The sequence below is a fragment of the Clinocottus analis genome, unplaced genomic scaffold, assembly GCF_023055335.1.
Source record: "Clinocottus analis isolate CAN_PGR_092001 unplaced genomic scaffold, fCliAna1.0.p SCAF_25, whole genome shotgun sequence".
Taxonomy (NCBI): domain Eukaryota; kingdom Metazoa; phylum Chordata; class Actinopteri; order Perciformes; family Cottidae; genus Clinocottus; species Clinocottus analis.
This window is the reverse complement of record NW_027175987.1, coordinates 6,168,447-6,182,575: the sequence shown is the minus strand read 5'-3', so window position 1 is coordinate 6,182,575 and position 14,129 is coordinate 6,168,447. Positions and strand designations below refer to the sequence as shown.

The following is a 14,129-nucleotide window of genomic DNA, read 5'->3' as shown; positions in this document are numbered from 1 at the left end:
GTGTCTTACAGCCAGCTTCTTTAGGCAATTCTGTTCATCCCTAAAGAAGCTGAATTTACTGCTGCTGGTCCAAAATGATAGCAACAGCACAGCATTGTCTTCACATATTATTACAATATTTACACAACAGTCTAGTCCTGATTGTAAACACATTCTTAAGATTGCAGTAATGTTTTCAAATGTGTGGTTGTTCTATACTAAGCTGCTCAAGAGTGAGGACTAAAAATAAATGCGCTCTCCCCTGAAACCATGGCACAACTACTTACGTGCAGAGCAACACTTTTTCTTAATAACATCAGGGAACATGGCAACAACCTCATTTAGCGAGAGTGATGGTGAAATGATGTGAGCTCAGTGGAAGTGGAAACAGCAGGCGTGATTTCCAATTCTTAGCCCTCTGGAGGCCTCATGAAGTGTCCGTGAAAAGGTGTGCCCACTTAATAATGTCAGTGTTGTGATGGGTCTCGCCCACTCACATTTCACCCTGCACGCCTTGTTTCAGTGTACCTTCAATTAGAAGGGGGGCCGTTTAATGTCAGATTATGTGTGCTGGTGGAAAAGCAATCCAGTTTATGGCTCTTCCCAATTACCCGATTGATCATTCGCTAATGCTCATCTTCACCTGACACCAAACCAGCTCCCCTTGGTCATAACCAATCTCTTTAAACTGTTATATAAAAGCACTCATGCAACTGTAAGTGCAAATCCCCTGAACATCGACCACAAGTCTATGTTTTAAACCGAAAAAAGCATAATTAAAATAATGTGCTTCACAAAGTTTGTTGTAGCATACAACTGTTAATATTAACAGAAACTATTTTATTTTCTGTTTTTTCTATTTGAATTTGAAATGTGTCCTCTATTTGCAAGCCAAAAGGTTCCAGGAGCCCTTTGACCATGCCGAGACATGTTTATTTATCCTCAAAGTGTCAACATCCACTGCATAGCTCTCTGTGAACTGAACCAACACTGGCGCCAGGCTTTTAGCACTGTGCCAGGCATATTTTTAATGTCTGGTAAACACTGTCCTCTAGTGCTCACATACACTTTCACACACACACACACACACACACACACACACACGCACACACACACACACACGCACACGCACACACACACACACACACACACACTTGCACGGCACATTACTATGCTCTCTTGTGTCAAGGCCAAAAAACAGGAATTTTTCAGTAAGAGTTTGATTTTGAAAACACCACTGATGTTAATGCATATTAAAGTAGACTTTATGTTTAAAAACTACCACTAATAATTTCCTAGATGGAAATGTTACTTGTTGAATTTGTGTTTTTTTTTTATAAAACTCTTTGTGCTTCAAACATTGAGTAATAGCTCCAATTGCATTAAAATGTCTCTAACCATGGTTTAATTATCAGATCCCCTCAGATGGCTTTTTAGCAGGGCTGGTATGGTCTGCCTGATGAGGCAAGTCACAATCACAGAGTGAGCAGCAGTAAAAAGGAAAAGATGGCCTATCACTCCTCCTCCAAAATTACCTGATCAATCATTCACTAATGCTTTCCAAGCAGCTGATTTCCACCGTCAACACAAGGTCAGGGTGTCCTGGTCCTGGAGATGACAGGAGGTGATGTGAATCTTGACGATGGCAAAACAGATCCGCAATCAGCCTGTCAACCGGCACTTGAAAGCCCGCAGGATATTAGAGATGTAAATGGAACATAATGGTGCCATTATAATTGTGCTCATCCTGTTCAGCCTTTGATGGCGATGTCTTTTCTCTGTGATTCGACACCATCTGGCTAAATCAGTGTAGGCGGGAGAAGCGGAGCCAGGAGTAGTTAGGACGACCGGTTAGGATGCAATCATTATCTTTGGCTGGCGACACATCCCATTTGTTGCGACTTAAAGTTGAGTTTTTTTTTGGTTCAGGAGAGCCAATTAATGTTCATCAAATCTTTCATCCGTATTTGATGTAGTACCTCTTTTTTCAACTCTCTGAATATGAAATAATGTTGTTCAACCGTCCAATAAGCATCCAACATGTTTCACCAAAGGACACAGTGCTTTGTGTGAACTTTAAGGGCATGTATTGTGACATTGTGTGCTGATATCTGCAAACAGTTATGTAGGGTGAGTTGACCAAACAAACAGAGCAGGTCATACAGACCTTGAAAACATCTGTCTCTTTCAGGAGCAACACTCCAAAAAGGTTATTTTTCCGATCCAAAGCACGGCCACAGCATTTAGTTTTTTGACAATCAAATGGGACATTTAGAGAATAACAGGATCCGTTAACAAAGAACGTTTGGTTGCCAAAACGGCTGGTAGAGAAGAAAAAGCTGCCAGCCGTTCAGATTGTGTTTTGTGCAGTTTCCACTCCATCTTTTACATATCATAAGGAACATTTGAATTGGCAAATGCAATGTGCAACTAGTTTCATCTTCTTTTATTCTTTTGTATTTTTATTCAAGCAATTCATAATTAATGAAATAACAAGATATATGTGGTATGCCTTGGTCTGGATTTTCCAGGGATTTAATCAGTACTGCTCATCATTGTCTAATTTAATAATATTTTGTGATTTGTATTGATTAGATTGCACCTCAGTTAGTATCATAACATATATGAATCATTTAGATCTAAATTCTATATCATGAAAGTATATTTTTAAGCTTCAATCCAGCTGCTCTTTAATCCTTTAAAATGCATTGATAAGCAGAAACTGAATTTGGTGCAGACTCATTAAATGTTGTTATGGCTGCTCTGCATTGTAATCGTTGGGATTCAACCCAACATTTGGATTTATATCGACAGAATGAGAGCAAAACAACAAAACTTGCTGAAACAAGTTTTAGTGAATCAATTAGGACGATACAATATTGTGGGACACAAACATGAAGTTACACAATATTCTATCAAAACAGGGTGTTCAAATATTTAAATGCTTAATAATGAATAAATCAGCACTGTTGTAGGTTATTTCCAAACTGGTGACATCTGACGGATTACTGATGCATCTTTTATGGTCCACTTTCATCACGGTGGTGGGATTCTGGTTGCAGCATTATCGCTGTGAAAAGAAGCATCTGGCTCCCATCTGGGCTTAGTTGTCTTTCTGCTGCACAAAACATATTTTAAAAAAGCAATCAAAAATTGCACAGCTTTTAGATTTTTTTTTACGCATCTGCTTTGCATAGAAATCTGTCAAAACAATCCACAAACACCAACACATTCAAGTAAAATACTAAAAAAGACACATTCATTTCATATGAACATCCAATTAAGATTTATCAAACTGGTTTCATGTTGCTCACATGTTTTCATGCACGTCCCAAGCTGTCTATTGTTGTGCTTCTGATGTCACGTTGTAACTCTGGTAAGTGGTAGGTGGCAGTGGAAATGGAATAGCCTGGCGGGAGACTGTATACTAATGAAAAGACAGAAAAAAATGACACATCCATGTAAATATTGCAGTTGATACAAGTTATCAACATAAATCTGGGTGGTGAATGTTTTCTCCAATACCTCTGGGAATTTAATTATTATATCGATGCTGTCTGCTGAGGTGACAATAAAAGATGCAGAAATCTCCTGCTTGGCATTTATCTCATGCTTCTGGTAGAAGTTGAGAAGGAGAGCCATACCTGGGATGTAGCGTTCAAATCTGGGAGGGATGAAAAAAAATGTAAAAAGCAGCTTGAACAACATATGTCAGACAGTATGTGACATAATTGCAAACAGAGAACATGTTCCATGCTCTGTAAAGCAAAGTAAGTGAATCAAAGTCATTCTTCAGCTTAATCTCCTCTTCGTCCTATTCCTTGATACACACTTCACCTTGATTCCTCCGAGGCTCACCTTGTGCAAACCTCTGCCAAATTCTCTGGGATCCTGGTCCAGTGAATTCTTGCCTTGATTTTTGGCTTAGCGCCAGGCAAACGTGCAGTTTCAGAGTGTATTGACATTTCATAGGACTGACATTCAGCTCCCCATCTAATGTTTGCCTAGACCAAAGACAAGAGATCAATCATGAAGGGAGTCTCTACAAACAAAGGACTTGGTTTTGGCCTCACTATGCAATATACTAAACAGTATGACTATTTATAACATTGTATTTGAACAGGGCTAAATATGCAGTATGCAGATGCTACACTGTCCCACAATGCTGCCATGAGAATGGCATTATGTAAGAATTTAAAGCACTAGTAATATGTTTGTTAGCATAAATGTACCCACATAACAGGCAGTTAAGAAGAACCCGAACAAACAGAAAGAGAAGAGACATTAAATATGTAAAACGGCATAACTTATGTAAAAGTGTACTTTTGGGCACTTTCATGTTTTTGAAGGTTTTCTAATGGACAAGGCTGTTTTTAGTCTTTTCAGGGCAATTGCTGATAATAGTATAATAATGATAATTGTGTTATTTGTTCAATTTCTTTACCATTGTCTCAACACGGGGCTTCATAAAAGTGTCGATGCACATCTTCCAGTTAATGTTTTCTCCAATCTGGGACACAATCAGCTGGGTGCTTTTAACGTTTGGCGTTCGTGTGGAGTAGAAGACGACGTTGTAACCATTGAGCTTCTGGTCGACACTCAAGGCAAAGGCGTTGACATTGAACACTTCCTTGGGCATTGGATTCTTGCCCTGTTGAATGAGATGGAAAGCAATCCAGTTGGCTGTTATGGGTTTGTGTGCACCATGTCCAACTTGTGCAGATAATTGATTTTTTATGTGTGGACTTAAAAGAAACTGTATATGCTGTATATGTTGGGTGAACATCACTTTTATGGAGGGTTTGTCTTTTTGGGGTAATGGAATTCCTAATCATTAGCACAGCTGAAAGATTTGACATGATGACACTACTCAGTGAACATTATGCATATTGTTTTGCAGTGTAACACATTCTGGGTCACTCTCTGTGGAGCAGGTTTAGCTTACTTCCGTTGAGTTGTCATAATAGCTATGAAATCCTCTCACGCTTGAGTCTGAATCAGAGGACTGATGTACCCACTCGGTGGCTTCCTATAAACAAAATTAAGCAACAAGAGAATTTCAAGTGATAAAACATCGGAGCAGGTGCACAGATAATAACATTGCAAGGGTAGCCAAATACCATGGAAAGCCTCCTCAGAGTCTCAAGCAGTTGGCGCATGCTGACTGCCTGTCCGTGTGGGCTGCCGTTAAACTCAAAGTGGATTTTGTCAACAGGATCCGTTGTCGGGACTGAAAAAAGTGCACAGGTTGCAACAGCAAAGAATAATGCAAACATGTTTTTACAGGCTGACACAATAGTTATACTATATAATATTAGTTTACTTTGATAATAATGAAAAAAACCCAAAGTAATTGACACAACACAGCAATTAAAGTGCAACTTAAAACCTGCTCAAAGTCTTGTTTTTACTAACCTTCACCAGTTTAACTTGCTGAAGTGATGTAAGTATATACTTCAGGTTGTGTTAGTACACAGTACACACGTTGTTTGCCTGAACTGCTAAATATTTGTTATGTTCTCGTGGCCATACTAATTATGTTATTTTGGATAGCACAGTACTGCATGATGCAAAATGCTGGACCGGTTGTGCATACCTGGTACTATTTTGACTGCCATGTGGGTGTATCCAAGGAAATAGTACAAAGGGTATTCATCATGATAATATTCCCTCCTGAACTCAGACTCCACACAAAGACCAACTCCGTAAATGTTACTCTCAGCACACGTTTTGGCTCTTTGGTGCCAGGTGTTTGGTGTCACGGTCTGTTGGATTGGTGGAAAATCACAAAGATATCAATCTGCTTTGAGTTCGGTAAATGTTAATTAGTTCAACTCTAACAGCAATCTGCCAAATGTTTTTAGATTGTACCTGATTTGAATCCGGTCTCACAACTGCGGGGTCCACGTGGATGACTTTATCATTGGAGATAAACGAGTTTGCTATTATTGGAGTCATTTTAGCCAAATCTGGCTCTTCAATGTTCCTGGTGACTGCGTACACATTGGAGCTGTTGGTTGGAAAGGAAAATAAGAACTTTTAGAGGTGCAGTGTGTAGGAGTAAGGGGGATTAATTGGCAGGAATGTAATATATTTTCATAACGTTGTTTTCATTTGTCTATAGTCATCTGCAAATATGAATGATTGTGTTTTTGTTCCCTTTAAATGAGCCATTTATATTTACATTTGGACTCCACTGTGCTCCAGCATGTTTCTACAATAGCCCAGAATGGACAAACCAAACACTGGTTTCAGCACGGACCTGTCACACATTGACATGATCTCAGGCCAGCATAGTCCTTTGACACGCTTGGAAGGGAGCGGCGAGAGGAGGGGTAGCCATCACTAGATGCCTCTAAGTCTTACACACTGCTCCTTTAATAGCTAAATTGTAGCACATAATCACCATGTGTACTATGTGCTGTTGATTTGTATTCTTAGTTTGACGACTAGACTCAGTTGAATTTCATTTCGAGGTTGGTTCGTGAGTCAATACATAGGTAAGAAGAACTGTTTTACTCCTGCACTGCGGTGCAGATCGTTTATTCATGTTTTCAGTCTACTGAGTTGCAGTATGTACAATAACTGGAACTATAAGCAATTAGTCTTGATGTGGTGCTTTGCTAATGCAGAACTGTCCTGCCGTTTTGTTAGGGAGGAGGAGCCATAATGCTATGATTAATGTATGAAAATTGAATTTTGGAATTTGTGAACTAATTCAGAATCATGAATATAATGTGAAACTACATGGTCCCACGTATTGGTAGCATTGTATAGCAGCAGTTTGTTGAGTGACAGGTGGATAAGTTTGGAGCCGCCTCTGGATTCAAGTTCAGACAGTCATGACCGGAAACAATTATACATACCTGACTGAATAGATAGCAAACTCTTTTTTGCATGCAGGGAAGTCAAGTTTAAACTTCTTTTCTGCGACGTTGATCTTGGCAGTAACATTCCACGGTATTGCAAGAGGTGTTTTAGCTTTGAACTCGGAACCGCATTGGAACAGCTCTGTGTTGATTCCATAGTAAACCCAGAAATCCTTTGTGAAACTAAAAAGGAAAAGGTTAATTCATAAAAAAAGGTAGTTGTAAAGCCACAGAATAATTACAGGCAGAATACAAATGCAGTTTGGTTTGCTTCCTATGATAATTGGTAAAAATGATAGAAGTTCTTTAAATTCAACGACCATTCAATATTCACCCAATAAAACCATCAGTCTCCAGCGAAACTTCAGAAGTAAGCAGTTGTTGAAGTTGTCCATTCAGTGGTGGATTTGCTGTGACTTTGGCTATGTAAGAAAAACTGACTTTAATAATGGTTAAGATAAAAAAACAAAAACAAACATTGTTTTAGTCATTAATCAATACTAATATGACTTGTAAGTTGTCCTTACCATTTACAGTGACTCCACTAATTGTCTGATAATATTTGCTTATCTCCAGTGGGAGACCCAGGATGGTAGCTTGGAAGTAGCGAACCTCAATGATTAAAAAAGGCTTTGTCCAATGCCGTGACACTCCTCTCTGTAGATTCTCAATCACGGCCCACAGAGGGCTGTCTTTCTCCGCAGAAAGACCTAAAATCTAAAAGTAGGATCACAAGCATGTAACGGGCTTTGCAGACACATGGTTTGATTTGTTGACTTAACTGTTTTGACTGATTCTCTCACTCTGATTATGTTCTTGACGGTCTCTTTGTCGAGATCCGCAAAGAACCACTCTTGTCCAGAGGCCCGTGAAAAGGCCGTCACTAAGGGCTTATCATTGGGTAGAATCTCCCAGTTTTTGACCTGAAAATGACACAGCACAATGGTCATCCAAACAAATAAAACTGACACATTAAAGTACAGTTATGATGCTGCCGTTGTACTCACCACATTGAGAACAGCCTGGAAGTCACTGACACTAAGATCTCCTTTATAACCAGGGATGTCGTTAGCAAGCAGCTCCATGAGCCCCTCAGCACGGACACCCAGCTGCGGCACAGAAAGAAGAGATGATTACTGTTCGACACTTAATCTTTAATGAAATCTTCGATGTAAAACACTGTACCTCCAGTAGCTGCAGAATTCTACCAATGAAATAAAATTTCCCTTTCATCATCATTTCAGTAGGAAAGACATTTGTTGCACTCCTCAGCATGAAGACTTCTGCGGCCGTACCAATTAGGAAATCATCTGTATCACGGAAAAAAAGTAAACTGTCATGTCACGGTTTCAGGAAAATCCAAGAGTCTATATATCTAAGAGCATACCATTGAACCAGTCCATGCGCACGGCTTTGCTGTAGTGATAGCTGATACGGCCAAATCTAGGGGCCAGGATTTTCACGGCTACATTGCAGGCAGTTGAGCTATTTTAGAGAACACAAAAAATGAAAGTTAAAAGCTGAACAACATTGGCAATGATGTAAATCAAACAATCACACCCCAGTGGTTATTATTACATTGCTTTACTCACAGGAAGTGGTTGTTTGGAGTAGTGGATCTGGAAAAGCTTTTCAAATAGGAGTATGCAAAACTAATAACATGGAGGTCTTCTTCCTCCTGTAGGTGTACAGTCACTATGTTCACCAGAGCCATTGAGGGTTTAGTGTCGAACAAGATCATGAATGCCAGCATACGAATCTCAGTGGGAAGGTTCTTCTGCAGGAACAGACTCATGGTGATCTCTTGGACCTGAAAACACAAGTGTTATAATAATTAGAACTTGAAAAAAAAAATCACATTCAACTGCCAATTTCTGTTCTGTTGCAACACATTCTTGTGACATTATTTTCAGAACCGATGATGAACTTTAGAACTTACTATGGCGCACAGTGCATGTAATTATTACCATAAACACAATTTATATAAGAACCGAGTACATAGCTGGTAAAAAAAACAAGTCTTATTGCTGCATTTTGTATATAGTTACTCTCTGGGGGTCTCTGGCAGCTATGAGTCTCATAGACTGCACAGCGGCACTCAGCACACGAGGTGGGAGATCCACAGGCGTGGCAGCAACTCCGGGGAGGAAGCGCATGATGGTTTTAATGCTGCCTGGATGACCCGCGTTCCCCAGAGCTTTCAGAGCGAGGACCATGTCAGTGTGGTTGCCAGTCCTCAGACTTTCCTGGGCCATGTCCAGCAGTGGCTAGAACAGATTAGGATTTTCCACACAGATAATTTGTTGATGCGATCAGACAGTCTTCTTGTTCTCATCACGTACCAAATGAATTCATGGGGACAAAGTCAAGTGATTTGCTTACCTGAACAGCAGACACAGGGCAAGGTGTATTATAGGCACAGTGCTTGTAAACCAGAGAGCCATAGGAAAGCACCACAGTTTGCCACAAATAGACATTGGATTTACAGAAGGGAATGCTCAGGAACATCTGTAAAAAAAAAAAAAAGAGACAAATATTTTGAGATGATGTGGTATCATTGTGTGGTATTTTCATTCCCGGACAATGAGACAATGGGCCCCTGGTCGCAGACATGCAAAAGGCCCCACCACCTAATCTACAGGAGAAAGACACAAAGACTATATATAGATGTTAAGCTTTTTTATGTTGAGCGTCTCTTTTCTTGTCTCTCACGCAAGCAATTGCTCTGTCTTTTGCATTAACTCACTTTAGCCATCTCAACCAGATCTGGAATAGCCTGGATATGGTCAAATGCCAGCAACAGGGTTTCCAGAGCTTCCCTTGAAGACAAATCTCCAGCCTGGAACCTCGTTTTCAGGAACTTCAGGATTCTGGCATCGTTGACTTCAACAATCATGTCCAAAAACCAACGTCTAATTATTAGTAAAAGGGAAGAAAAGGGATAAATCAGACAATACTAAAGATAAGAATTTTCTGTAATAAAGAGAGAAAAATGAAAAGTGTGAAGGACAAGTTCAGATGTCACGTTTAACGGCACTTGTACAGGATTAAATACAAGGTGTCGATTACGACCCTAATCTTAACAAGTGAGGAAGCGTCTGTCACCGTGCCTCACATGATAATAAATCATTCATCGATGGTAATGTGCCAGACTAAATCCTTTCTCAACTAAGTGGGAGGAGGCGCTTCAATTAGCTATCCAGTTGAGTGGATTAATATCAGATTTGAGAGATGGCCATGGACTATTTTGTTCCTATAATACTATAATGACAAGTTTGGTTAAAGGTTATCTACAAAGGAATTTCCCTTTCAAACCTCGCTGCAGTGTTCTCACTGGGTACAAAGACACGCTGAATGAAATCATTTTTGAATTAATGCATTTCTAAGAAAAGCCACGTTTCAATAATAATTTAGTCAAGGTTAGTGAAGATTCACACGTCTGAGGCGACACTTATAAGCTCCATGCACCGCCCAACCTCCACAGTATGACCTTGTGCTTTAGTGTATGACCTTCACATTACTTCCTGAACTAAATATTTTAATTTCTCGCTCAATGGCATAACATGGATGTGATATGGCTAGAAATTGGCCTATATGTTTTGATTTTCCATTTGACCACTGAAATCGATATGATATTCTTTATATTGTAAAGTGATAATTAAGTGTTAATCCCTGTTTATGTGTTTGTTATTCATCATTGGCAAACTAACGATGAAGGCTCACCTTTGCTCTTCATTTCCTGCAAATTGTTTCCACAACACGTTTAATCCTTCATAAGGTATCACTCGGAGGAGTTGATACAGCTTTATAGTGTCCTCAGATGTTGTGCTGTCTATCTGGTAACGATTGACCTCAGCCAGTTGCTTGATCAACTCAGCAGCCTGGAAAGAGGAGCAGACGTCATGAGTTTCTCAAATTAGATTCTCTGTGCACAAATTATTCACTTTATTTTGATTTACTTAACATCATAAGAACTAGTTAATACTTTTTTATTTCAGTTGATTTCAGACGAGGATTTTTTTCACATCTTTTTCACAATTTTTTTCTCTCGTTGAATTGTTTCCTGTTATTCCAAATTGGAATAAACACACAAAGTTAATTCAAAATATGTATTGGAGTTTCCAATACATATTTTGAATTAACTTTGTGTGTTTGTTTTTTTTACAGCGCTTCCTGCTGCTTTCTGGGTAAATGTTATCAAACGTGTAGCAGCAGTGTATCCTCATTACCTTTGATATTGGGTTGTCTAGGTTCTGCATGATAATGGGGACGTTGACTTCCGCATCGACAAACTTAAAAACAAGGTTTCCCTTGCTTTCCATTGACCCAAACTGGGGGGCTTTCGCTGTGTCATTCACGCTGAGGAGCACCATTTCGGTCCTGCAGGCCAGGTTATGCAAAGCAGATGATTTGTATGGCAAACAAAGCATTGGGCAGAAGCAGAAGTAAATGCAGATATTCCCTTGTCTTACGTCGCTTCCATCTTCATGCTGCCTCCCTTCACGTTAAAGGGACTGAAGTTCTGTTGCTCCAGGCTATGGGCCCTGGTGATGAGACCTCCCTCTGCTGTTGGTTTGACTATGTAAACACTTCTCACTGTTGAAACCACAGATTCCCCTCTCTAGATGGAAGGACACACATACTGAAGTTGCACCGACTTTGGACGGTTTCAATTACAATTGTCGGAGCCGATGCGGATGAGCGAAACAGACCTGTCTGGAGACTTGGTCGAGCACAGCGGTAGCCATCCCTTTGTACTTGACAGCTTTCTCCCTGCAGTTATCGACATCCACCACCTGAGTGATGCTCATCACCTTTGTTTCCCCGTTGATTTCCGTAGCATAACTACTCTGACACTTGCCATGGATGCCAGCCTGCAAACAAAATCAAACATTGTTCCATTTTATTATTTTTTTGGGGGATTTATACTGCAGAATGATCTTACTTGTCAGAAGTGACTGACCTCTTCAAGCTCATAGATCGTCTGTGTGGTCTTCACAGTCACTTGGAAAGAAGCCAGTATCCCTCTCACGATGTTGACAATAGTGTCAGAAATCTCAGCAGAGGAGCGGATGTTGTCAACGTGTCCAGCGACAAAGTCAAACATGAAGGGTTTGACGAACTGGGAGGCAATACGCTCTGTGAGCTTTGGGGACGCGTTAAATTTGTCTTTCCCCTCGACACCGTTGAACTCTTCAAAGGAAAAATCTGAAACCTTTGAACCAGAGAAAGAAATAGGCAGTTTTATTGCTGCACATTTGTAGTGAGGAACAGGAAATCTCTGTCAGATAAAACACAGGCGACATTTGTAACCAACCAGAAAAGAACAAGAACTAGTGTGTGTCTGCTTTGCTCTACTGAATTGTTAATGCCAACTTTACTACAATTACAACACAGTTTGCAACATCTGTTCATGACTGAAAGCTGACAGAAATGTACCGCAACATGACTTTGCATTATAAATGCACAAACAGTCATCTTGTTGGTATGCATACATGTGTAGCTGACCTGATTTTCAGCACTTTCTCTAAGAATCACAAAAGTTTACAAAGAACTCTACATTATTAAGGCAATGAAAAGTTATCTTCCAACAGATGTTTATTAAATTGGCCTCCAAAGAATTAATGAGACCTCAATTAATGATTAATGGATTTATTTAACTTAATTGAATCAGACATGAATCAAGCTGATTAGCCTTCCATTGTTTTTACTACTCAGTAACAGGTTGCATTACTCTCTGTTGTCACTCTCACCTGCAGGAGGAAGGTTTGCTGTGACACACCAATGATCTTGATCCTGCATGAGATTCTCGTCGCAGACTCAGCCAGGTTTGATATGCCGAGTCCAAAATTCACAGTTCCCACATATTTGTATTCGTATGTTTTCTTTGGGTTCAGGCCGAGCTCTGGAATATGTTTCCAATGTGAAGAGTCACTTTACTCCTGCCTTACGGAATATTGTGGGAAAATTTGATTTTGTAATATTATGATGATTGATAAAATACTCACCATAGCGGAGACTTTGACTTGCTAAAAGAAAAGAAAAGTCAAAACGTAGCATCAACACCTTTGTGAATTCATCAGCACATTCTTGTTATTTATGATACATAAGGATAGCATGTTACACAGCTATATTTGAAGACATAAAAAACAGGCACAAGCCAGGAAATAAATCAATCAACATTAGATCTGTAAAAATAATAATATTTTATTTAAATACGAAAAAAAAAACAGCAAAAGTAAAATCCCCCTTACTCTATAAGTGACCATAACTTTCATCTAAAAGTAATTCATGATTGACCAAGTGCAAGTAAATTCATATAATTTCATAAGAAAATGAATTTTAAAAAAATTAAGTAACACAATCTCAAGGCTGGATTGTGAAATCCTTCTACAAGTAAATTAAGATGAATAAATCAATGAAAACTTACCAGCCAGAGCCACCAGGCAGCAAAGGAGGAGCCCCTTCATGTTGGAACTGAGGAGGTGAAGGCAATGCTTCGACGTTGTACTATATATACATATACATATCTCAGTGAGGGTTTTGGTTGAGGGAACCGGTCGCAGTGAGAACCTGTGATCAGGCCAGAGTTTGGTTTAGAAGCTGCAATCGAGCCATGTTGACCTGTGACATTGTCACAGTGACACAAGTAATATGTGTTGGATAACGGTTCGGTGTGTGTATTTGTAAAGGTTGCATTAACCAATGTTACACACCACCATCGCCAAAGTTAAAAATAAACCAGCGATTGAAATAGTTCCGCGGGATTTTAAACTTTTGATTGTGCTTTAAAAGATCTGAACTGGAGACATTTCTGTCGCGCTTCTTCGTTTCATAGACACGGAAGAAGTATTCAGATCCTTTAAAAGTACTAATATCACAATAAGAAGACACTCAACTACAACAAACCTTAAGTCAAGGTACATACGGATTATCAGTAAAATCAGCTTAAAGTACCAAAAGTAAATGTACTTATTGTGCAGTAAGATGCCGAGTGTCAGTGTTTGACTTTTTATGAAGTGATTAATATTACTGCTACATTAATGTGGATGTTGCATTTTGGTGCTGTCGACGTCTAAGGGTTGTGCTTAATGTGTCCACTTTATGTTTTACAGCAATGCATCATATTCTATAAGATTATCATGAATAAACACAACTGTTTTCATTTTACACCTGAACCAAGAGGATACTTTATGCATTTTAAGAAGCAAGATAATTGTCTCAACACCGAGGAATACTTCGTCCTTCAATTCATCAGGAGAATTCAAAATCACCAAATTT

The 14,129-nt window shown here is 39.4% G+C and overlaps 1 protein-coding gene across 1 annotated transcript; it reads right to left on the bottom strand.

The window, feature by feature from the left end:
* Positions 1–2,817: 2,817 nt before the first annotated feature.
* vtg3 (vitellogenin 3, phosvitinless) lies at positions 2,818–13,318 on the bottom strand. Its single transcript, XM_068591240.1, has 28 exons — positions 13,279–13,318; positions 12,857–12,877; positions 12,602–12,753; positions 11,812–12,063; positions 11,561–11,722; positions 11,321–11,469; positions 11,078–11,228; positions 10,572–10,729; positions 9,595–9,760; positions 9,231–9,356; positions 8,897–9,115; positions 8,441–8,658; positions 8,236–8,333; positions 8,034–8,158; positions 7,856–7,957; positions 7,652–7,771; positions 7,376–7,565; positions 7,183–7,270; positions 6,846–7,031; positions 5,851–5,989; positions 5,576–5,744; positions 5,100–5,209; positions 4,925–5,008; positions 4,424–4,630; positions 3,838–3,983; positions 3,505–3,643; positions 3,294–3,406; positions 2,818–3,097 (listed from the first exon to the last, which is right to left on the bottom strand). The coding sequence occupies exons 1-27, from the start codon at positions 13,316–13,318 to the stop codon at positions 3,320–3,322; spliced, it is 3,804 nt and encodes a 1,267-aa protein (XP_068447341.1). The 3' UTR covers positions 2,818–3,097; positions 3,294–3,319.
* Between the last annotated feature and the right edge of the window lie 811 nt (positions 13,319–14,129).